Source organism: Labeo rohita, chromosome 24, assembly GCF_022985175.1.
Source record: "Labeo rohita strain BAU-BD-2019 chromosome 24, IGBB_LRoh.1.0, whole genome shotgun sequence".
NCBI classification, from domain to species: domain Eukaryota; kingdom Metazoa; phylum Chordata; class Actinopteri; order Cypriniformes; family Cyprinidae; genus Labeo; species Labeo rohita.
The window spans coordinates 21,371,566-21,398,387 of record NC_066892.1 but is presented as its reverse complement, the minus strand read 5'-3'; the positions used below and the strand labels follow the sequence as shown (position 1 = coordinate 21,398,387).

The following is a 26,822-nucleotide window of genomic DNA, read 5'->3' as shown; positions in this document are numbered from 1 at the left end:
TTGCACTACTTTATAAATCTTCTATCATCATCATCATTATGCATAGAAAGATATATAAATTTGGATTCAGTGATTAATTCCCAGTAGTAAAACTGATTGCACTCTGGTGTACTGTATTTCATTAGTGGATGAGTTAATGTGGAGGAGTCTGCCATCTATCCGTGTGCTGTAGCGTTGGGCCTCTGCAGAGGAGTGAGCTAGAAATGCGCAGTTTCCATTGAAAACTGCTGAGCAGCGGCCCCTGGTCTCTTGCTCAGGGGGGCAGTTACAGCATTCAACCAGCTTTATAGAACACAGCAATAAATCCTACCTGCTTTCAGCCAGAAACCCTCTCCTCCTTTCTCTGTGTCCCAAACACTCTCCATCTCTCTTTCATGCCAGTGTCTCTTAAAGAAACTCTTAAAACACTGTATAAATTTATGTAACACCAGTGAGATATTTTATAGCCTTACCACATGGAGCTGCTAAAACATTTGGTTGCTTGGAATGAGGTGGCCAGATTTGCTGAGAATGAATTTCTGCTCTTATTCTGTCTCTTAATTTCTCTAATTTTGTCCTTCACAGTTCTTTATTATTTTTATAATTGCATTTAACTATAAGACCAATGCTTCTCAAACCCTCCCCTCCCTTTTTTAAGGAGAACCAACAGCCTTTGAGTGCGGCCATCATATTAGGATGTTTACAAAGTCGTTTGTAAACTTTCCTTCTCTGTAACATTTTCTTTTTCAATTGCAATCACATATTCAAACACATATAGGATTTCAGGAAGATTTTTGCCAAATATTATGTTAATATTTTCGAATGGCTTCCCAGAGGATCTTTTTCATTGGGTTCTCAGACGTTTCTTCTCACATGCTTTATGAGAAACAAAAATAGAAAATGAGACATCTGTTAATATAAAATAATTATATTTATTAAAGTTTCAAATAATTCTAATATAAAATAAATAATACCTCAGATGATATGGTTTTGTATGAATTTGATGAGAAAAGTCTGAGCTTATTTTAAAATCTGTGGCCTTTCATTGTTATAGAATATTTTTGTGTGTTTGTGTGCATGCACATTTATGATAGAATGTGTTTTTCACGTCTTCAGTGAAACGTGATGTTCTCTGCTACTCTGCTACTCTGCTACACATTTATACACACCCACACATGCACAGCTCGAACCCCTCCCAAATGTTCACTCATGATTAAATATCAACGCACTGCTCTTGACATTTTATTAGTCGAACAAGATGGATCTACTGGTGTGACTAAAGTAGGCTATTGCAGCCCACATCCTGCATGCCTGCCTTTTACATGAAAAAAAAAAAAAAAAAAAAATATATATATATATATATATATATATATATATATGGGAAAGACTTTTGAGAGCAAATAATTTTTTTTGGCCTCTGCATCCTGTGCTCAGTTTTTTCCCTACCCTCACAGAGTTCTTAACTGAAATGTTATTTTACAGTTTGAAAGTCCCTCAAACATACTCATACTACACAGTCTACATCCTCCCATGCCTTACCTCACTCTCTCCTTGCATTTGTCCCAGCTATGTTAACTTTGAGATGAATAAGAACTTATATATTATATAACATATATAACTTATATTTTCTTTCTTTCTTTCTTTTTCTTTCTTTCTATTGTACTAAAAATGGCCGCTTCTATCCTGGCCTTCTGTTTTGTTTTGTTTTTCTTGCCTGAGGCATTGGAGAGGCAGGAGAGCACCAGAATGAGAGGTTAACTTCACATATGCTACATTTACACAGTTAGCACGTTAAACTTCTCAAAAATGCAGTACTATGGAACTGTACATTATTTTATTGCTTTCTGGGATTGATACTTTTGAGTAGTGAGTGTTTCTTAATGTACCATATGTCCCTCGAAGAGCCAAAAAATGTTTTGAACAATGAAATGTAGCAAACACTTTTCACATTTGAAAGTCCAGCAAAATAGCTAACTTCATTCATAGCTTACTTATCTTTGATGTCTCGGTTTTTGTTTGGACTTCCTCTTTGTAGGTTTGTAGTGCCCTTATCGCCATTGAAAATTTACATATATTTATACCAGAGAAATGTTTTTTCAAACAGCTGGTAGGAAGCTTAGCTTTGCAGAACATAAACATTTCCTTTAGAAGAGAAGAAGGTACTGTTTAATTGCTCAGCAGTATTTTATTGTGTTGTGCAGAAACAAACAGAGCTGAAAGATTGCGTAGATGGAGATGATTAAATTTGATTCATAAAAATTATTCATTCATTTATTCATATTTAGTTTTTCTTTTTATTTTTTTGCTTTAAACTTTAAACTTTGGATGCTCACAGGGATTTATATTTAAGTATTTCAAGGGGTCATGTGAGGTAGATGTTTGTCTGTGTGTGTGTGTGAGTGTGTGTGTGTGTGTGTGTGTGTGTTTGTGCGTGCATGCTTAGGTACATGTGGGTAGCTGTGGGCGTACATACACTGAAGTGATATTTTTATAAGATGAACTCAAAATGAATAGGAAATTAGATATCTAGTAGGAAATTGGATATAAACTACAAAGCAGAGATAGAAACTTACTTAATCTTTCTGTCCATTTGTCTCTATTTGACTGTCTCAAACCCACAGAAAGGGACAGTTTTCTGGTTCTCTTGGGGACAGTGAGGCGGTCCCTGGTGGTCCTAAAGGGAGGAAATATTCATTTAGTAGACTATTCATCTCCAACCTGAATATCACCAGCCCCCACCCCCAAATCTTTTCATCTCAACTTCTTCTCTGCCCCTCATTGACTGTGAGTGGGACAAGAGCATAAATTCACAAATAAGGGAGGACTCTGTTCCTCCCCTTTTGCTCAGAAATCCTCTCAACTCCCATGAAACTTCCTTTCTGTTCTTAGTTAAAGCTTAGATGTTCTTTTTTTATTATCAGAGATTTGTGCAGAGTGTCTGATGCTTAGGCATGAGGAAGTTCAAACAGAGTGCCAGAAATTTACAAGAACATGATCTAGTATAATACAATGGTTTGCTGTTTGCAGCCAATAAAGGATGAAAGCTTGAATGTGCAGAAACTAATTTGCCATCAGATTTTACAACCATAAATAACTATAGTTAGATGTTTTTGCTCTTATCAGCTGAATTTTTTTTTTCTCCTGAAGCTTAAAATGCAGTCATTTGCAGGTTGATTTTCTTGAAAATAGCAAACATTGTAGCTCTGTGAACATCATTCTCATGCCTACTCTTTTATCATATCTTTATGTAGCAGAAACCGTAAAAGCAGTATGCTATTTTAATTATAGTTGCTGTTCAGAATAGCACTACCATGTTATTTTTACTATTGCTTGTGTACAGTGTTCTAACTCTGCACAATTTGCAACTTCTAAGAATGTATAGCGTTTACTACATGAAATACTGTATACAATACAGCACACTAGTCTTAAACTTCCATTTCTACTGTTATGTATGACAATTTTGTATATGATACTTAAAGCAGCCCATCAGACTGCCATGTTAACTTTACACAAAAGTAATGTAAGATTTTTTTTTTCCAATTTTTCTCCCCAAGACAACTACATGCCAATCACTAAATTAAATTTAAAATATGATGAGGCCATTTGAAAATAATGTAACATAATGTTGCATAATATGTTCTGTTTCACATACTATTTAATTATGCAATTATACTGTGCAGTATTCAGTAAATATTAAAGGAATGTTCACCCATACAATTGAAGGTAATGGTCAACAAAACTGTTTGGTTACCAGAAAAGTTTTTTTTTGTGTGTGTGTGTGTCCTGCAGAAGCCTTTGGATTTTGGGTGAATTGTCTCTTTAAACTAGTGTGCCGGATATAACTAAACATTTCTGATTGGTGACACTAGTAACACAGAACTATAAAGGAACTCTTTAAAGGCAACACAGTTGGCCAGATGGTTTAAATGTCCCTCAATGTTTACACACAGACTGACATACAGTTACGATATATACTTAAACACACTGTCTTGCAGTATATCTCCTAATCTGGCATAAGCATGTGCATGCATGCCTTTTTTTAATAAAAATCTTTATGTGCTCTTTCTGCGCTCCCTATTGCCAATATTTCTCACCTTCTGTCATGTTATCTTTTCAGCGTAATAATCATATATCATTCTCCACAACCTAAGCTTTCCTCGACTGCTCTTGCTATTTATTTCTCCCTCTCAGGTTAGCTTTTACACTTTCTAAGCTTTTCTCTCTCTCTCTCTCTCTCTCTCTCTCTCTGTGTGTCTCTGTTCTTTGATCTCAGTGAAAAGAGGAACATTAAAGAGCTGCTGTTTCCGCTGTCAGGGGCCCACTCCTGCTTCCCCTCATCGTTCTCCTGTCCTCTCCTTTCTTTCACCACACTCTTCCACTCCTTGCTCTCCTATGCACCTTCTTCTCTCCTCTCCTCTGTCTTGTCTTTTTCACTGTCGTGCCGGAGTTCAGGTATTGTGCTCCAAGAAGAACTGACTTGAATGACTTGGAAATTACTTGAATGACACTCGAATTCTGGGATCTCATTCTCTCAAGAATCAGTCAATTCAAAATTCCTTTGGGAAAAAAAGACAGCTGCTAAAATTAACTGTCGAATTTTATTCATTTTTTGAGATCATTACTCTATAACTGTCCAAAAATCTTTATATATTATTTTATTGAATAAACCCCTACATAAATTATATTAAACTTAGCATGTTTTTTTTTTTTTTTTTTTTTTTTTTTTTACAATATTTTACTGTCATACAATAATATTTAATATAGAACAGAATAATGAGTATTTTATTTCAAAATTTTCTTTATTTGTTTAATTAATTCTTACCTCTAAGTACTGCCATATGTGTAGAAACATCATTATATATTATTTTATTGCTCATATGCAGGATTAGTGATTTGAGCCAACCTCTAACCCAAAGTATTACATTTTGGCATTTAACTATAAATAAAATTTAATTGAATAATATTTTACCTTCATGTATTAATATTTAATATAATAATAATATAATGATAATAATATAATGTTTTTATTTTAGTTCTGTTAGGTTCTACTAGTGACCTTAAACATCATCACTAATGAATGCAGCTAACAAAGTTTATTCTACCTCTCTTCTCATATCAGACATGCATATGCATGCACCTTTAACAGTGTAAGGTGATGCAAGCTAATATTTATTTTACTCTTACCACATGTATATAATTGCAGAATGGCTGCTCTGATCAGGGAGCCGTTACGGCAGTTTGTTTAAACTGCAAAAGTCACAACGTTGTTCAGCTCTGCTGCCAGCATAATATTAACACAGCCTGACACCATTTCCTGATGAAGAATAACAAAGCATGTCAGTCCAAATTTGTTCATTTCAACTTTCCACTGCAAGCACAGCCTCATGAGGAGAAGAAACAGTCCTGAATGAACATGTGACAATGTGAAGAAGGAAAGAATGAGAGAGAGAGAACAATGAAAAAAGTGTGTGTGTTTGTGGAGGGGGGTCAGGAAATGGTTTCCATATGTGGCGCCCTCTCGCTCCTGCAGTTTGTTCATGATATAACCATTCAAGAGGTGGAATGCATTTTCTTGCATTCTCTCTCTCTTCTTCTCCACATGTCAAACAAACCTCTGTCATGCGGATTTATGAGTTCATGTCCATGAATACAGTGTTAAGGTGCACAATCAATGCTGCTACCTTTTCCAATGTTTCATTTTAATTTGCATGCATCCTTTTTAAAATGCGTTCAGCTGTTTTTTTTAAACTTTCTATTTCTGTAAGAAAAAAGTTGTTTTACATTGTGATAATACACCGATCAGGCATGATATTATGACCACTGACAGGTGAAGTGAATAACACTGATCTTCTCATCACGGCTCCTGTTAGTGGGTGAGATATATTAGGCACCAAGTGAACATTTTGTCCTCAGAGATGATGTGTTAGAAGCAGGAAAAATGGGCAAGGGCCAAATTGTGATGGCTAGACGACTAGGTCAGAGCATCTCCAAAAATGCAGCTCTTGTGGGGTGTTCCCATCTGCATTGGTCAGTATCTATTAAAAGTGGTCCACAGAAGGAACAGTGGTGAACCAGTGACAGGGTCATGGGCGGCCAAGGCTCATTGATGCATGTGATGAGCCTGGCCCGTGTGGTCCGATCCAACAGACAAGCTACTGTAGCTCAAATTGATCAAGAAGTTAATGCTGGTTCTATTGGAAAGGTGTCAGAATACAGAATACAGTGTATCACAGTTTGTTGCGTATGGGGCTGCATAGCCACAGACAGTCCGGGTGCCAATGCTGACCCCTGTCTACCGCCAAAAGCACCAAGAGTGGCACATGAGCATTAGAACTGGAACACGGAGCAGTGGAAGAAAGAGCAGTGACTGCGATTCCTATCCTTCAGCAGGATAATGCGCCCTGCCACAAAGCAAAAATGGTTCAAGAATGGTTTGAGGAGCACAAAAACGAGTCTGAGGTGTTGACTTGGCCTCCAAATTCCCCAGATCTCACCTTGCAACTTAAAGGACTTAAAGGATCTGCTGCTAACATCTTAGTGCCAGATAGCACAGCACACAAGTCAGGGCTGTTTTCTGATAATTCATTCAATTTGTACATTTCCTCTTTTCTCAAAAATTCAAAAAACATTTAACTTCCAAAATGCGTCAAAAACAGTAATAATTGTAATAATAAAAAATAATTACTATCATGTCTTTTGCTATTAGCTGTTTAACTATTTAGCACAAACATAATAGTGAAATGCTCTGTTACACGAAAACATGGTAGCCTCACTGGGATGAAGAAACAAGAGGCTGTTTATCTTCCTACACCCTCTAAAACAAGTTAAGAATGAGTGTGTAAAGTTACAAATAAAGGTACTTTGAAGCATTTTGAAATGGCCGCAATCGATTTATATGTTTGAGGGGGTGTAAATTCAGTACAGTTCATGCTAGGTTTGTTTGCCGCTGCTGTGGGCAATTGATTTTGTAGCTGTGTGAAAGCTACTATTGCAAATATTGATTTTGTAGTAAAGTGTCATGATAGGAGATAAATAATCATTGTAGGTCCTTTTGTCACAATAGTCATAAAAAAATTTATCTAGGAAGTATGTGTGTGTGTGTGTGTGTGTGTGTGTGCACATACTTGTGTGTCTAGTTTGGGAAATAGGGGCTATACTCCTTCAGAGCATTGATATGGTATGAGTATGTGTTCATTTCTTTAGTAGTTTGCTGATGTTTACTGATTATGAAGACACACCATGAGGGTGCTGTCATTCACACATGCATGCCTGCTGTAGCATGGATATGGGAGTGTGTGTTATGGGAGGAAGTATAAACATGCCTTGTGATTGAATACGTGCAAAATGGCCCATAGTTCTCAGTGAGAACGCATGGCAAGTGGTTGACTCAGACCTTCCAAAAGCTAAAGACATATTCCTTAATACGTGAACCTAAACGGATCTGGTGAAATTCAAAACTGGCATATACTTTCATCTTCAAAGTACTGTGAAGTAGAATTTGACTATATACTTGTCAAAAATTCCTATTGCGAGCCTGCTCTATGACTATGCTTCACAGTTTATAATAATGAAAAAGAAATTAAAATAATTAATAAATCCAATGAATGCAATGGGTGGCGAAAGCAACCACTTCCCTATGAAGTGTGGGATTTTATTCAAACATGTTACAATACTGCACGTTTGAAGTCTTCGTGGCTTCAGAAGCTGTTAAAATGGACAAAATCCCTTTTTCCAAATATAGCTGAAACTTATTAAAATGTATAATCTTATGAATAGACTGCAGAGAGCAAGGTATTGTGCCTGAATTTTGACCACTTCAGTGCATTTTTAGCAAGAATTTGAGCCAGGGATGTTTCTAAAATTTGGCTGATTTGACATGGAATGACCCTATTTTACAATTCTTTACATGCTATTATAATTACATCTTCTATTTAGCTTTCATTTAGAATTTTTATTTCTAATATTTATATTTGATTTTCTTTCAGGTTTATTTCAATTAACAAAAACAATTATTAATAGTTTAGCTAACTATGACACAATATGTGTAGTTAAAATTCAATGTAGATTTCAAAGAATCAATTAATTGTTTTTTTGGACTGATAAGAAGCAACAAAATCAGATTCAGTGCTGCTCTTGAATGGTTAGATGACACTTCAAGGGAAAGTTTTGTTGCTTCCACTATTGTTCTTCATTATGAGAAACAAGCCAAACTCTTCATCAGTGGCTGGTGAAGTAGACTCCTGAAGAGAATTCAGAGGGTACAAGCTTTAGTGTGTAATTGGGTCCATCTGGTCCTTCAGAGAGGTCACTTGAAGTCAAAGTTCTCTCCAGGAATTTACTGTTTTTTTTTTATTTATTTTTCTTGTTTACTCCTTGCCTCTTTTTGGAAGTACATTTGCAAGAGTTAGTTATTACTGTAAAAGAATCATGCTAGACATTTTCAGAATTTTTAGCAATGTTCAACAATAGTGAAGGTTATCTTCTTTAATTTTATGTTATTCTTTCATTTCATCAAGGCCCCTTTATACCTTATATTATTACGGACAAACCTAAGTGTATTTGGTTTTCCTCATCCTAAATCAAGCACATTGACAGTCCTGCTTGAAAAAAACTGAAATAATAATACTTGAATACGGACACTTTAAGACAACAACACAACAAAATCCTCAGCAGACTTGAGTGACAATCACCATCTCAAGAAAATATGGCAAGGCATTGTGGGTAGTGGTAAGAATTCCTGGCTGTCTCTGTCTGATTAAAATGTGATGTGTTGAAAGATGGCTTTGATCTTAGGATGTCTGCGAGGGGAGCATTTGGAATTTAGCTTGGGCTTTTTCCCTCCCGCTCTCTCTGTGATTTGGCCCTGCAGATGGAGGCCGATAGATAGTGTCACCATTCATTTCCTGCTCAAGCTCCTACACCATTCTGTGCAGACGCTAGACCTGGAGCAGGGATCCAAAATGAATAGATCACATGCCGAGCTTTTGTGGCTTGTGCGGGGCTCTGTTTTCTTCTATGCTTCTTTCTAAATGTATGCATGTGCTTTGGATTGTACATGCACAGTTAACATGACATTTTGTAAATAACCCCAAAGACTTGGAACATCCTACCCCACGGAATGTGTGGAAGAATACACTGTATAAAAAAGACTCCTAAGGTGCTTAAATGCTTTTCTTCGTCTCTTATTCCAGGCCTCCTGCACTGGCGGCTAGCCCGGCATTTTCTGATATCTCCCTCATCCGGATCTCACCACACCGGAACCCTTCAGTGGGGGCGGAGTCACCCTTTAACCCCCCACATCCATACATTAACCCCTACATGGACTATATCCGCTCGCTGCACAGCAGTCCCTCTCTGTCCATGATCTCTGCAGCCAGGGGCCTCAGTCCCGCAGATGGTGAGTATCTCAGAGACCTGTTCTGGGCCTGCTAAATTTCTAAATTCTTCCTATTCTTCCTCAACCTATTGTGAGCAGAGCAGAGCACCCAAATCTCTCTGTCTATCTATCTATCTATCTATCTATATAGTCTTATCTAACTGTCATTCTGTCAATCTACTGTATCTGAGGCCTGGGATACATTCTTAAAAATAAAGGTTCCAAAAGGGTGTTTTTGCAGTGATAGCATAGAAAAAAACAATTTTGGTTCCCCAAATAACCTTTTAGTGAGCAGTTCCTAAAAAACAACATTTTGAAGAACATTTAACAAATCTAAAGAACCTTTTTCGACTATAAAGAACCTTTTGAAAGGTTCCATGGATGTTAAAAGGTTCTTCATAGAACCAGTGATGCCAATAAAGAACCTTTATTTTTAAGAGTGTATAGCAATTGTATATAACTCATATGTCTGTGGTCCTTCTCTCTGGAGGGGGGGCGACCATAGTTTGATCGTTTGGCTGGGGTCACTCTCTTTGATCTTTGTCTCATGTCAGCAAACCTCTGGAGGAACATTCAACGTGTCAGGCAGAGTCTAGTGATCACATCCTGAGTTAAGATGGGGGTAAAATTCAGGGCCATGGCTGAGGGCGGAGGGCACGAGAAGGGAGGGAAGGATGAGAAGTGGGAATGGTTTAGAAGATTGACTCCAGAGGCCTGCCGGGAAGCCATTTTGGTTTCTTGTGTGAAGTCAGACTGGAAAATCCATTACAGGGTCAGCAAAGCCTGCTGTTTTTAAAGAGTCTCTGCAGTATGCTGGCCTCAGACATGGAGTTTTAATTGAAGCCTGAAGCACAAATACCAAAGTGGGGCAATCAGAGGGGCCTCTCAGAGGCCACAGATAATCACAACTTTATCGAACTGCGGTGCCATCTCACATCAGCCAGGTTTTAGTATCTACTAAGTGTGTCAAAGGAAGACGTGAAGCATTTACACAATTATTAACTATTCCCAAATAAGAACCCAGATTAAGGATTAAATTAAACGTGTTGATACAGTTTGGTTTGATGTGACCTTTTTGTGGTCTTGGTAAAAACCCATTTGTTGAGTAAAATAATTCAGATTATTTTGATATCTTCTACAAATATTTAAGTTGTACATAAGGATGTTTTTATGCTAACTATTTAATAACATAATTATGTTTCTACTCCAGTATGTTATTTTTTAGTGTCTGTCAGATTTCTTAAAACATACATATATTGAATAAAACATACATTAAACATACATTAAATAATGATAATGATATATTGACATTAATTGGCTTTCTTAGGTAAATGTGACATTACATGGCATATTGTTTACATTTAAGTGATTACAAGAAACATGATACATTTCGGTAAGTTGTAATGTTGCCTTCTGATGTTCAGTCATGTTTCATGATGTTCACATATTTAATGCTGTAACTTGTGGTATAGAGGAAGAGATAATCAGTTCATGTGCCACTTGAACTGAGGCAGCTACAGTGATCTGTCAAACCGCATTTCTTTTAATGATAAAATTGACAGAATTTGAAAGCTTAAGCTTAGTTTCATATTTAAAGTAACAAAGCAGAAAGCTTGTTGCTTTTGGATAGCAGGTGTGTGTATATCGGGAAAAAAATCTTTATTTTTATTTAAAAAAAATGCATGTCTGTATTAAGTAAAAACAAGAAATAAATGCTGTTAATCCAGCAATAGCATCCACACCGCTGATATGTTTATCTGTTGTAATTTATCCAAGTATACACAGTAGAGACCAGGGGTACCCAAACTCTCTGCTGGAGTGCCAGTTTGCTGCAAAGTTTAGCTCCAACCCCAATTAGACACACCTGAACCAGCTAATAAAGCTCTTCCTAGGCATACTAGAAACTTCCTGGCAGGTGTGTTGAGGCAAGTTGGAGCTAAACTCTGCAGGACACCGGCCCTCCAGGACCGAGTTTGTAGACACTGACAGTCAAAATGCACCACTGGAAAACACTAATTAAAATCATCATTTGGGACTTCCAAAACAAAACTTTTTTTTTTTTTAGTTTTTTAGTTTTTGGTTGCTGAAATTTTCATGCATCAGTAATATCATCCTATCTCTGGCTTACCTGTTATCAAGCAAACACTGACTGTGACTAATATTTTTCCCATTATTAGTTATTTGTTTTAAAGCCATTATCATCATCTCTGAAAAAGGTATCTGTCTTCAGCACATCCCTTCAGTACATATATATATTCTGAAACAATAATCATTAATCCCATTTTGCATTCCATATGCAACCACCAGTTCGTGTTAGTGGAAAGAATAACCAAACATCGGTGTGGTTTTATTGCATTTTTCGCATTATCGTTTTTTTCTGCTTGCTTTCCAACCCTCTTTTGAAATACATTTTATTCTCTCTCAGATACCAACATGCTTCACCAGCAGAATGCCTCCTGGCTCTGGTGGTGCACCATACTGAGGGTGCATATTCATCCTTAAAAATTGTCCGTGCTATTCCCCATCATCAGTCCAGCAGTTAGATGCCAACATCTCCCATTTAGAAATTCCGCAAAGGTTTTTTTTCTACATGTGAATGGGAAATGAGGCACATTACGGCTTAATGCAAGAGCCAATGCAAGAGCCAAGGCAAGAAGGAACAACAAAGACAATTAAGGAGGCCCCCCAACCCCTCCCTCACTACTTAAGTCATAATACCCACATCGAATTAATTTGGAATTTCTTCTTACATTCACACAACCAATCAGAGATGCATATTCCATGCATTCAGTATGGGCCTCAGTCAAGATTCCTTCATTCGCTTTGTTCATTTCTTCTGGGGAAGACAGGAATTAGCCACAACACTTTGTGCAGCTAAAATGATTTTGTGTTTGCATTGAGAAGCACTCTGTCAGTCTTTCTCTTATTCTTTTTCTCTTTTTGTTTGTATGTGTGTGTATTTGTGAGTGTGCTCTTTCAGTTGTGTTGTTTGCATAGAAAAGCATGTTGCCAAAAGTTTATTTTTAGGATGCATTTCTAGGACCTGTTATCACTCTGTTGCTAAAGTGTGGGAGGAAGATAGAGGCAACATATGAAAGAGAGACAGAACAAATTAGAGAAGAAGGCAATTTACGGGTTCACATCTAAAATTCTGTCCTCTTTTTTTTCTCCAAAATTAAAATTGTTAATTAGTTAAACTCATACTGTATAACTAACTTTTTTCTGTGAAACAGAAAAGAAGATATTTAGCAGAATATCCAGGCTCTCTTGTCCATATAATGAAAGTGAATGGGACCTGAGGTTGTCAAACTCCACTATTGAAAATAAAGCACTGTAAAAGTATGATAAAAGCAGTCCATAGTACTCCAGACGTCTAGGCTCATATATATTCCAAGTCATCTGGAATCAAAACCATTAATTATCAAGTTAAAGGAATTAAAAGAGGTCAGTTATTCATGACTTGTAGTGACATATGCAGGTACATATGTATTTCTTCACTAGCGTTCAAAAGTTTGGGGTTATGTTTCAGAAGATGTATTATGAAATCATATTTATTTGATCAAAAATACAGGAGTAAAGTGTTAAAGAAAATAAAATAAATTTTTCTGTTTTAGTATATTTTAAAATGCCAGTCTCATGTGCTAATTCACTGCATTTCTTATTATCGATGTTAAAAACAATTGTGCTGCCTAATATTTTAGTGGAAACTGTGATACTGCTGTGCACAAAGCTGCACTACGCTGCTTTATAAGGGGCCGTTCACATATGGCATCTTTTGTGCGCTAAAGTTTGTTATTTCAAATGTAGATGCACGGCAGCCACACGACGCATCGAGATAAAAACATCTCAACTTTTCAGAATGCTGCAAGCGCACTGTGGATAATGTAACAAGAACCAACCAATCAGCTTCATCCTTTCCCGTAACAACATTGAAAGCTCAGCCAAGATAGTGAAACACCTGATCATAACAGTACAGGGATAGCCATATTTACATAAATTTAATAGCAGAGCTACCTCAAGTGATTTTTAGGGCTGGAAATCCGTTTGTCCTTTGCTGAAACTTCCACGTCTTCATAGGCCTATTTCACAATATGGCGGCCGAGAACGGAAGTAGGGAAGCAGTACTTCCGGTTGCGCTGCCGCCTGTTACGATCGTCATTCATTCATTCATTGTTAGTGCGAGTGCAAACTCGTTTTCTCCCAATCATTAACAAATTTACCAAAAATAAGAATAGCAGATGTTGTCCGTTTTGTTGATAGTTTTCAGGGAGATGTGAGGCGATCAAAATTGGACAGGGGTTATAAATTCTCTTTTCGAGCAATTTATATTATTATCAAGGTATGTGTATTATGTTAGACAGCTGCCATGATAGCTAATTTCCAAATTATCAATGTTGTTTTTATGGATGAATTTAAAAGTGGTTTATTAATAATAAAAATAATAATAAAAACATCCTGTTAATAACTGTGTTTATGTGTGTGTTTGTGTATTTGGACACTTCAATAATGTTCTCAAACATTATTAAGATATATGCAGTTATCTAAGGAAGTCGCACTGTGTACTGTTGATTCATCAGCTGAAAACAGTATAGACCAAAAGATAGTTTGGGATTTAAGAATCGATATTGGTTGATCAAAATGTGAATCTATTAAGATCGAGAAATCGTTGTATTTTTTTTGTTTTTTTGTTTTTTGTTTACTCAGCCCTAGTGTATTTTGTTGTTTTTAAACACTGCACTGTCGTCCTGTAAGTTTATGATTAAAAATGAAAATGTAAACAAAAATAAAAGCAATTTAAAGCATTTTTAGAATTAAAATAAGAAAATTAAAATGACGGGTAATAGATTATTATAATAGATACGACCCTGTCCATTAAAATGACAGACAATGTTAAAGTCTAGCGCAGCCTCTGGCATATATATATATGGCAGTGCTTTTACCGGAAAAGAGTTTTCCCTGCTTCCGGCTCACGGACGTCACGTTGTGAAATATGCCTATTGAGAGCGCAGGTGATGGTTGCTTAGCAATGGCAGATGCCATGGGAGCGCAAGCTACAGAGCGCTTTGGAAAGTAGGAGAAAGCGGCGCACCTAGCGTTTTCCATGCATTTTTAGGCATGACATATGAACAGCCCCTAATGCGTACAGATGCTAAATTAAAAGAAAACACCATGTAAACATTTCTGAAAGCAGACAGTTCCCCTCATAGACACATTCATATAAACTTTTACCCCCAGTTCATTATTATGGTTGTCTTCCTGTATTTTGAGCATCGTGAACAGTGAGATTGTTCTGCCTGCTACAGTATTTTCTCCTTTTTATGTCCGTCTCCAACTGTTAACAGCCTTTTACAGACTAAATATAATAATAACGTAATATTTCCACCCAAATTACATTTTTAAAAGACGAATGCAGTGCACGGTACGACTTGCACAGCCACAGGGCAGTCCATATAGTCCAGCCCTTTAATAGGTGGTAAACATCGGTACGATCTGCCTCTGTTGTCACGGACTTCTATTTCTTATCCTGACATTACTTTCGTTTCTTCGTTTTTTCGCCAAGCCTGTATGCGAGTTTCATTCGGTTCAGTGCCGCCGCAATGGCCACTTCTGGATTGATGACATAATGTGAAAACATTCTATAGAAATATTTTGTAGATTATAATTGTCTTTACTATATTAGTAAAGAGAAATTCATATTAATTTCTTTCACAAATTTTACAGATTCAAAACTTTTCAACAGTAGTGTATTTGTCAAATGACTGATGTTTTTGAATCACTGTTTGACCCCTCAGCACCCCATGCCAGTTTGACCACAGCGGAATACTACCACCAGATGGCCCTACTTGCAGGTCATCGCAGCCCATACGCAGACATCATTCCTTCAGTGGCATCCACAACAGGGCCTGCAAGCAACGCCCTGCATATGGAGTACCTGCAGGCTATGGAATGTAAGTTACGTAAGATAATTGTTTTACCAAGTTCAAGATTCAGTTTGAGTATGATTCCCACAAAACTACATTTTCAAATGTTTTATTCGGTTTTTTCTATACAGTGCAACAGCAAAACTGTGAGAAAAAAATTAAGGTCACATTTGTTTAGAGCAGTGGTGCCCAAACTCAGTCACTGAGGACCAGTGACCTGCAGAATTTAACTGCAACCCCAATTAGACACACCTGAACCAGCTAATCAAGCTCTTACTAGGCATAGAAACCAAAGCCACTAGAAGGCAAGCCTGCAACCATTAGCCAAAAAAGCGTAACAGTTAATGCAAACGCTTCCGGTCTGGCAGTATGTGGGAAAGGAGACCAGAGGCCGCATTTTTTTAATGGATATCAGTGGATGAGAGGCTTTACTACGATAAATAAACAGAATTTAGAGGAAACGGATTATCATTTAATGAATCGACAGCCTATCTGCTAATCTTCTACATGTTTTACACTAAACAATATTTTTGGGTTGAGCTGTTTTTAGAGTTTACCATGAAAACAAAATCTTATCTTATAAAATCTTTTTATAAGAGAAGTCACAGATTTTTTTGTGACAGGTGTGATTCAGCATACGGCAGTTCTCATTTGCTGCGTCCCAATGTGCCTACTTATACTATGCCCTTAAAGTATGTACTCTTTTGGTGAAGAAAAAGTACGCACTCCGCCATGTTTGTTGTTTTTTAATGCGTTTTATTCATTTTTGTAGTTCTGGACTAAATCCTTCGCCAAAGCGCAATAAATTGTGGGTAATATTAGCCATTACAGTGTGCACGGACACTGAAATAGTAGACCATCCGGGGACTTTTGGCATATTCTTTTTTCTTTGGGACGCACTTATTTTAATCTCACATACTATTTAGAATGGATAGTATGAACATTGGGACGCAGGGATTTATTCCTATGGTACCCGTAAACAGCGACTATAGAACAATTGCCAGACATATACGACCATACTGAAATGTGCTTGTGCAAAAAGCTATCAGATTGGAGTGCTTCGAAATGGTCTAATAATTTAACTGTTTCGGACTCAGCTGATACTGTTCTTTGCTTGTTTTCTCGATATATTAAAAACATTTTATGACATGACACCCATTATCTGGTACTTACCTAAAATGACGGGTTTATGATGTGTATTGTTAACAGATTACACTAACATTAGGTTACTTAGGCTTAAGTTTTCTAAAACATCCCTCCCTCTGTTTTTTTTTTTTTTTTTTCACAAATCACACCCTGTATATACAGTGGGTACGGAAAGTATTCAGACCCCCTTAAATTTTTCATTCTTTGTTATATTGCAGCCATTTGCTAAAATCATTTAAGTTCATTTTTTTTTCCTGATTAATGTACACACAGCACCCCATATTGACAGAAAAACACAGAATTGTTGACATTTTTGCAAATTTATTAAAAAAGAAAAACTGAAATATCACATGGTCCTAAGTATTCAGACCCTTTGCTCAGTATTTAGTAGAAGCACCCTTTTGATCTAATACAGCCATGAGTCTTCTTGGGAAAGATGAAACAAGTTTTTCACGCCTGGATTTGGGGATCCTCTGCCATTCCTCCTTGCAGATCCTCTCCAGTTCTTTCAGGTTGGATGGTAAACGTTGGTGGACAGACATTTTTAGGTCTCTCCAGAGATGCTCAATTGGGTTTAAGTCAGGGCTCTGGCTGGGCCATTCAAGAACAGTCACAGAGTTGTTGTGAAGCCACTCCTTCGTTATTTTAGCTGTGTGCTTAGGGTCATTGTCTTGTTGGAAGGTAAACCTTCGGCCCAGTCTGAGGTCCTGAGCACTCTGGAGAAGGTTTTCGCATCTCTGGAGCTCAGCCACAGTGATCTTTGGGTTCTTCTTTACCTCTCTCACCAAGGCTCTTCTCCGCCGATAGCTCAGTTTGGCCAGACGACGAGCTCTAGGAAGGGTTCTGGTCGTCCCAAACGTCTTCCATTTAAGGATTATGGAGGCCACTGTGCTCTTAGGAACCTTAAGTGCAGCAGAAATTTTTTTGTAACCTTGGCCAGATCTGTGCCTTGCCACAGTTCTGTCTCTGAGCTCTTCAGGCAGTTCCTTTGATCCTCATGATTCTCATTTGCTCTGACATACACTGTGAGCTGTAAGGTCTTATATAGACAGGTGTGTGGCTTTCCTAATCAAGTCCAATCAGTATAATCAAACACAGCTGGACTCAAATGAAGGTGTAGAACCATCTCAAGGATGATCAGAAGAAATGAACAGCACCTGAGTTAAATATATGAGTGTCACAGCAAAGGGTCTGAATACTTAGGACCATGTGATATTTCAGTTTTTCTTTTTTAATAAATCTGCAAAAATGTCAACAATTCTGTGTTTTTCTGTCTATATATATATATATATATATATATACACTACAAGGAACAAATTGCAAATCTTTCTAAAACCATTTACAATTAATTAAACTGGTTAAATTGTTCCGTTGTCTTATTTTTTTTTTTTTCGAAAAGGGAGGTAAGTGTGCACAGGATATATGCAAATGAGTTATTTTGAAGTGTAAATAGGAAATTAAAGGCACAGTGATTCGAAAAGAGGTCAGGTGGACTGGCCTGTTAATCTTTGATGAGAATACATTTAGTAAGCCTGTCACTGGCTTCCCCATTCCTCACAAACTAATTAAAACTAGCCAAACTTGCATGGCTATCAGAAAATTAATTGCTATTAAGTGGGAATTGGAATGTCCCACAATTCATCACTGGAGAAATCCTTTCTTGTGTGGGACTGTTTAAGATTAATAGACTGAAATAAAACAATTAGGGCCATCATTTTCAAATGGAGATGTTGACATCCCCCCACTTCAAGTTGCCTGTGATCAGTCCTTAGTAACTCTTCCTATTTTAACAATGTGTGTTCCATGCCAGCCAAATTAACACTTTAAAGCCCTCTTTTATGATATATAAACTCTTGAGAAGGGGAGTAAATGAGTATTAACAAAAGCTCCTAAGATAAGCACTTATAATGGGGAAGGGATAGCACAGTGGTAGTTAGAGCTCAGTAATTACTTTTAGAGAAAAACTGATGAATGAAAGAATTAACCTGTCCTGCGTATGTATATTCAAGCCACACATTTTTAATACATTAGCCGCTAATAAGCCAATGTCAATTAGATTCTGCCAATGTCAGTTAGATTTAGAAACACCTTAATTTGGACCAAACAACTATTTTGTTTTTTCCACACTTTTTTTATACATTCAATTGTACATTTACAGTTACATTTTTTGTCTAAAAATGTTTGAGCAAGCATGTAATATTCACACATACTACAATTGTTCAGTGATTTGTATGTTTTGGACAAGTTCTTACTGGTTTGGCTTTTCACCCATCATGGTTGAAAACGTCCCAGGTTACGTCTGTAACCCTGGTTCCCCGAAGGGAACGAGACGCTGCGTCAAAACGCTAGGGGAACGCCTTCAGCGTAAGCACGCTCTGAATCACAGGTGTAATCAGTCCAATAGAAAAGCGAGACGTCATAGGCGGGAGACGTCACAGACCAGGAAGCTATAAAGCACGTGCGCCGGAACCGGCATTCAGCTTACATGAGAAGCGAAATGCCGGCAGGGATGCAGGAGGTAGGGCCCGAGACGCAGCATCTCGTTCCCTTTGGGGAACCAGGGTTACAGACGTAACCTGGGACGTTCCCCTTCAGGAACTCGAGCTGCATCAAAACGCTAGGGGAACGATATACCCACGCCGCACTAGTTACAAATCCCTGCCTAGTGTGTGTGCTAGGCCGAGAGAACCGAAGAGCCAGGAGCGACTCGCAGGTCTAAATCATAGAACCTGACAAAGGTTAAGGGCGAGGACCATCCCGCAGCGTTGCAGATGTCCTGCATAGGGACACCAGACAAAAAGGCCTTACAGGCAGAAATGCCTCGAGTGGAATGGGCTTTAACCCCCAAAGGAGAGGGAAGGCCCGAAGACTCATAAGAGAGAGTGATGGCATCCACAATCCAGCGGCTGAGAGTTTGCTTGGAAGCAGGGAGGCCCCTCTTAGGGGTGCCGTAACAAACGAACAACTGTTCTGACTTCCTCCACAGGGCAGCTCTGTGGACGTATGTGTCCAGTGCTCGAACTGGACACATACAGTTAACCCTCTGGGGTCTGAGGTGATTTTGGGGCCCTTTAGATGTTTTGACATGCCCTGACATTTGTGCATATTTCAACTACTTATAACATACTACGGGCCAACATATATTTTTTGTGTAATCAGCACAAACGGTGCTACAATAATATGTGAGCAAGATGATGTACATGTTTGCATTTTTTAGAAAAAAAAGATTATGCGTGGTTAGTAAGTTTTGGGAAAATAAATGTAGCTGAAACAAGGCCATAAAACTCATACTGAATAGTCCTGAGCAAGGCTTTTGAGTAATCACTCTTGTAGGCTAGAATATTTACTTTAAAATGATGTGAAAATGATCATGCTTACTCTTTCACAGAAAACAATATACTGATGTAAATTTTCTAAGACATGTTTTGTGATAGAAAGCCGTATCGAGGGAGGGATAATGTCCATGAATATTTAGTGATTCACACCTGAGAGACAAAAGGCCATCCCCTAATGGCCCATCACTGTGACTGTCACTATGAGGCAGGTAACAAAGAATGTGAGGAGAGTAAGATAATGGGGGGTTTTGGTCATTTGTATTTTATTTACAACACAATATAATCAAAACATACATAATGATGGTCAAAGATTATTATTGTACTCACTGACCGAACCACAGAGATGTGAACACACCTTGTGTCATTCCTGTTCAGCAAGTGAAACTAGTAAACCATACCTGATGTTTAAGTGTTTGCTGCTTCTTTCCATGGATAAAAAAAAAAAAAGATTAAAAAAAAAAAAAAAAAAAAAAACATAGTCACAGAGCTTATGTTACTGAAAATCAGTGAAGAATAATGTTGAGAATAATGAATAATGTTGGTACAGCGCTCTCAGAAGTTTGAAGAGACTCCAGTGAAAATCAGCAAGATTCATCTGTGGTGAAGGTATCAGATCACTAAAAAACAAAAGATCTCTGAGCATGTTAATATCAGAAGAATCTGTATATAAAGATCTTGTAGTCACAGATTCACGCATACTTTGTACTATGTAAAAAGGACATTTTATCATCTGAGAAACAAATTATGGTTTAGCACCTTATAAAACTCTATTTGGGAACAGAATATTATTAATAAACATGATCTAGACATACTTAGACTCGTAGCATTCATCATGTTACATTGCACACTCATATTACTTTGATATCGTATTTTGTGTTATATTATATAGAACATGAAACTTCATCGCGTCGTAAGAAATAGATACAATGAGCTACCTATCATTTTCAAAATATTTCACTCGATTTCAAACATTTTAGCCAGAAATCATAGTTTGGGAAAAACCAAGCTAGTAAATGTGTTCAAGCTGATGTCAAAATAACCCGTTAACTAATGCAAAAACGAAGCATTACTTACTCATCAGACTGATCTCTTCCTCTGGATCAGCTGCGTGTCGCCTTGTTCTTCATCTGAGGTGAATTCTGTGTTTTTCCTCTCAGCGCGTCTTCTTTTTTCTGAAGGTAAATTCTGCTGTTTCTCTCAGCGCGTCTTCCAGAAACGAACAGTAGCCGAGATGAACTTGATGAAATGTCAAGCTTTGTTTATGATGATGTGGGCGCTAACACCCGGCGCCGCGCACGTGGCTGTTTATCATATCTAAAGCAAAAGCAGCTCGTGGGCGTGATCGCATTAAAAATAATTAGCTCTGAGGGAAAAACTAGGCATCATGTTGTTTTCACGCGGATTACTTTAGCACAGAATATTTGTTTTTGATAAGATTTGATTTATTTAAAAGTAGAGATATCACGCTTTCTATAGATATATCTCTCCTGTCTGTGTGTCAAGTATTCACTGAGTTTAGGTTCATTTTATTGACGCGTTTCTAAAAACTGTTTGCGGTGAAGACTGAGAAAGCACCCTGTATATTTTCTTTAATTTAAAGCAGCACACAGTTCAGTTTTTATTGTGAGTGTGCTCAAATAAAAGTATACACTTAATGGTTTCTAATGATGTATAACACTTATTTGTGTGACCAAAATCGACAGAGTATTTTTAGTGTCTTTCGCACTGATCTTAAAAAACGTGAGCTGATCACGCCGGCGTGATCGTCGACCCCAGGGAGTTAAGCTTCTGCTGGTCCGAATCCCGAAAGGGAGGAGGACAAAAGGCCTGGAGTACCACAGCCCGTGGTGCTGCAGAGGGGACCTTCGGTATATACCCTGGTCTAGGGTAAAGAAAAGCTTTGGCCATACCAGGGGCAAAGTCTAAATGTGAAGGGGCCACGGAAAGGGCCTGAAGATCTCCTACTCTCTTTAGCGAAGTTAGAGCTAAAAGAAGAACTGTCTTAATTGACAAAAGATGATCAGAGGACTCTTTGATAGGCTCAAAGGGGGGCCCACAAAGAGCGTCTAGCACCACGGCGAGGTCCCACATAGGGACCCGAGGTCGTACTGGAGGCCTCAGCCTCAACGCACCGATGCGTTTCCACCGTGGAGGAAACGTTTCCTCCACGGTGGAAACGCATCGGTACTACAAGGGGGTCCTTGCCCACTGACATGCCACCGAGAGGGGCGTGGTAGGCCGCAATAGCCGCCACGTAAACCTTCAGGGTGGAGTGGGCTAACCCTGCAGAGAGCCGATCCTGCAGAAACTCCAGCACTGTACCAACTGGGCAGTTAACTGGGTCTTGCTGGTGGTCTCCACACCATGAAGTGAAAAGCTTCCACTTCAGGGTGTACAGTTTCCTCGTGGAGGGAGCTCTGGATTGGAGGATGGTCTCAACAACCTCGGTTGAGAGACCGGAAGCTACGAGGTGTGCCCCCTCAGGGGCCACACCCATAACTTCCACAACTCCGGGCGAGGGTGGAGGCCCCCCGCCTGAGAGAGGAGATCCCTCCTGACGGGAATCTCCCATGGAGCGCCGTCGAGGAGAGAAATCAGGTCCGAGAACCAAGCTCGGGCCGGCCAGTACGGGGCTACTAGAAGAAGGGACACCCCGTCCCGGCGCACTCTCTCCAGAACTCCCGGGAGCAGAGCGATCGGGGGAAAGGCGTACAGACGAAGCCTCGGCCACGTCTGTACCATGGCATCCAGCCCCAGGGGAGCTGGATGAGTCAGAGAGAACCAGCGGGGACATTGCGCATTCTCCTGAGTAGCGAAGAGGTCCACCTGAGCCTGGCCAAAAACTCTCCAAATCTGCTTCACCACCTCGGGGTGAAGCATCCATTCCCCCGGGCCTCGGCCCCTGCCTCGACAGGATGTCTGCTCCCGTATTGAGATGCACAGGAACGTGAACTGCTTTCAGCGAGAGGAGTTTGTCCTGGGACCACACAAGGATCTGGTGCGCCAGCTTGTACAAGGGGCGCGAACGCAGACCTCCCTGGTGGTTGATGTAATAGACCACCGCTATGTTGTCGGTGCGCACCAACACATGGCGGCCTATTAGGTCCGGGAGAAAGTGTTTCAGCGCTTGAAACATGGCCAGCATCTCCAGGCAGTTGATGTGCCAAGTGAGATGGCGACCGCTCCACAGACCGCGGGCGGAGTGACCACTCATGATCGCACCCCAGCCGGTGAGAGACGCATCCGTCGCTAGCGTTACGCGGCGACAAGGAGCTCCCAACACCGGGCCCTGAGACAGGAACCAAGGCTTCTTCCACATGTCTAAGGCACGTAGGCATCGCCGCGTGACTTTGATCATGCGGAACGGGTTTCCCCTCTCGGGGAGAACCCCTTGGTCCTGAGCCACCACTGTAGGGGTCTCATGTACAGCAGGCCAAAAGGTATCACGTTGGACGCAGCTGCCATCAGACCCAGCAGTCGCTGGAACTGCTTTACAGTGAGTGACCGGCCTTCTTTCACTCTCGTGACTGCAGTGAGGATCGACTCGATCCGAGCAGGTGACAAACGTGCCTGCATCGTGGTCGAATCCCACACCACGCCTAGATAAGTGGTCCTCTGTAATGGAGACAGCACACTTTTCTTGGCGTTCAGTCTCAACCCCAGCTCTTTCATATGAGCGAGAACAACATCTCGATGTTGAACCGCCATGTGCTCCGATTGAGCCAGAATCAACCAATCGTCGATATAATTGAGTATGCGGATGCCCCGGAGTCGCAGCGGAGCCAAAGCAGCATCCACACACTTCGTGAAAGTGCGGGGGGAGAGTGCTAGGCCGAACGGAAGAACCCGATATTGGTATGCTTTGCCCCTGAAAGCAAACCTTAGGAACTTCCTGTGTTGAGGAAGGATGGAGACATGAAAGTAAGCGTATTTCAGATCTATTGTCACAAACCAGTCCTCGGACCTGATCTGTGACACGACTTGACTGACTGTCAACATTTTGAACTTCAGCCGCATGACTGAGCGGTTCAGCTGTCTCAGATAAAATAGGACGTAAGCCCCCATCCTTCTTCGGAACGATGAAGTACCGGCTGTAGAACCCGGACTCTCTGTCGTGAGGGGGAACCACCTCGATGGCCTCCTTCCTGAGGAGAGTTTCTACTTCTTGTTCCATTACCAGACCCTGGTAATGAGCTCGCCGGAGACCACTGCGTCCTGGAACACCGGCAGGGTGCGCATAATGGTCTCCTGAGGGCACTGAGGAGAGACGGACACCGTGGAATGCGGTGCTACCCGCCCCTCTCCAGCAGGGGCTGCCCTCAGCGGTCCTGCACAACCGGTTGTGCAGGACCGCTTCGTCGAGGACTTCTTTGCCTGAAGCACAACCCTCAGGTCGGGCCTCGGCTTAGAAGTCCCCGGCTTAGAGCGCCGCTGGTCTTGGTCCCGCTGCGGAGGAGCTCGAGAGGCGACGCTCTGCTTTTGACTCGCCCTGTGTGAGGAGCTGGTACTCGGCTGGGGCTGCTCCCACCCAGCAGCCCCTAGAGTCAGAACGCGACGAAGGAGAAACCGCTGAAACGCCGCCGCTTGTTTACGAGCCTCTTGGTACCTGTCGACGACGGAATTGACGGCGTCGCCGAACAGGCCAGAAGGCACAAGCGGGGCATCGAGTAGGAAGACCCTGTCTTTCTCTTTCATATCAGACAGGGTCAACCACAGATGTCTCTCCGCCGCCACCATAGCTGCCATAGATCTGCCGATGCACGGGCGGTCTCTTTGGTGGCACGGAGAGACGAATCAGCGGCTCTCCTAAGCTCGGAAATATTGTCCTTGCTAATTTCGTCGCTCTCATCTAACTCTTTTAGCAGATCAGCCTGATATGCCTGCAACACCACCATGGTGTGCAGACAAGAACCAGCCTGACCTGCTGCCGAGTAACCCTTACCCACCAGCACTGATGTTGTGCGCAGCGCTTTGGTGGGTAAGACCGGAGCCTTTAGAGACGATGCCACTTCGGGAGACAGATAGCTGGCAAGCGTCTGTTCAACCCGAGGGATCGCTCTATAACCGCGCTCTGTTGTCCCCACCACATTTCCATAATAATCAGAGGCGGGGACAAAGAGACGGGCCGAGAATGGTTTACCCCATGATCTCGACACCTCGGTGTGGAGATCGGGGAAAAACGGCAGGCTCCGGTGTGAGGGAGGCGGCCTATTACACAGGAAGCGTTCATCTAGTTTGCTTCGCTGCGGTTCGGCTTGTTTCTCAGCGGGCCAGTCGATGTTTAACTTGGCTACCGCTCGAGTCACCACCTCCAAAAGCTCTGGGGCGAGTGTGGGGCCACCCCAACACTTTCAGATTCAACCTCCTCAGAGGAAGAAATGAGAAGCGTTGAGGCTGTTCCCTGGGTGGAAGGAACCGCAGAACGGGCTTCCGATCCCTGAGAACGGGCCCCGGATCTACCAGGTGAGGAAGAAGATAGGGGTTCACCCGTCTCCATTCCCTCCAGTAGATCCAGCTGCGAACCCCAGGAGTGCAGCTGCCGCTCCGCCTCGGCGGAAGCGGGGCCAGACCCGCGAGGAACGCTGGTGAAGGCTCCCTCCGTAAAGCCGACTCTGTGTGATCCGCTCCCAAGCAAACCACGCACAAGCTGTGTGTATCCCCGCTCGGAATAAAGCGCGAGCAGGGAGGAACACACGGCTTGTAACGTGGCTTGCTTTTATGTTTTTCTTTTTTAAGGGCTTTGGACATCGTGTCTCAAATAAAAGTGGTACAAACTGGTACCGAAAAACAGACACGATTGACAACACACACACAGAGCGCTTCGCTGAATAAATGAAGCTGAATGCCGGTTCTGGCGCACGTGCTTTATAGCTTCCTGGTCTGTGACGTCTCCCGCCTATGACGTCTTGCTTTTCTATTGGACTGATTACACCTGTGATTCAGAGCGTGCTTACGCTGAAGGCGTTCCCCTAGCGTTTTGACGCAGCTCGAGTTCCTGAAGGGGAACTAGTTCAGTGGTTCTTAACATTCAGTCCATTGTCCACAAAAATATTTTACTATGAGAACCACTGAACTAGTCAAAGTGTTTTACCAAGCTTCTGCCACTAATAAACCAGCACTTACTTAGCTAACTGCATGACATGTTTTTTCATCTTATTGACCAGTATAAGTTGTTTCATGCAATTTCATACTGGTTTTGGCTTTTGTTTACCTGTTAAAGTTACAACAGTCAACCTATTAAAATGTACTTAACTAGACTATATTCAGTGATATACTGTACCAGTACTGCTAATCTAATATATTGAAGTCTGTCAAAACCTTGTCCTAGCTTGAAAACCTTGATCATCTTAAAAAGATAGATAAATAAATAAATAAATAAATAAATAAATTATTGACCAGTAAATTGTATGTTTTGGTCAGTTTCGTAATCATTTTGCCTGTCATAGTTATGTTAGTGAAGCAGCTCTGCATAACTAAACAACTTTTGTCAAAAATAAACCAACACTGCCATATAAAACAAGTTAAGTTTGTCAAAAACTGGAACACTTAGCTTAAATAAACAGTTTCAAACATCTTTTTGCATTTGCTGTTCTACCAGCTTAAACAGCTCATGTCATAAATAGATCTGAATTGTTGTTTTAAAACTAGTTATGGTCTGGTGTATTATATGTGTACAGTATTGGTGTTAAGTATGTGGATTCATGTGTGTGTATGTGCGTGTGTGTGTGTGTGTGTGTGTGTGTGTGAGAGAGAGAGAGAGAGAGAGAGTTAGTTTGTGCTTGTGTCTGTTTACAAAGTCTTAAATCACAGCTAAGCTGAATGCCAGCAATGTGGTAAGATGTTCCAAATGTGGAAATACACACACACACACACACAGACACACACACACACACACACACACACACACAGACAGAGTGATTTAAATGTGAATGACAGACCCTGTAATCACTGTATGTGTCAAACAAGAAAGAGAGAAGGGAGAGAGTCAGAGAGAGAGAAAGAGAGAGCGTAATCTTGTTTTGTTTGCGTGCTTTCTCTTAAAAAATGTACAGAACAACTGAAAGA

General features: G+C 40.4%; 1 protein-coding gene across 1 annotated transcript in view; it reads left to right on the top strand.

Moving 5' to 3' along the window:
• The window catches only part of gli3 (GLI family zinc finger 3), a 153,065-nt gene that overhangs the window by 90,467 nt on the left and 35,776 nt on the right, over positions 1-26,822 (top strand). The window contains exons 5-6 of the mRNA XM_051098052.1: positions 9,171-9,376; positions 15,148-15,303. Of these exons, the coding sequence (XP_050954009.1) occupies positions 9,171-9,376; positions 15,148-15,303 (362 nt within the window). The remainder of the gene's footprint in view (positions 1-9,170; positions 9,377-15,147; positions 15,304-26,822) is intronic.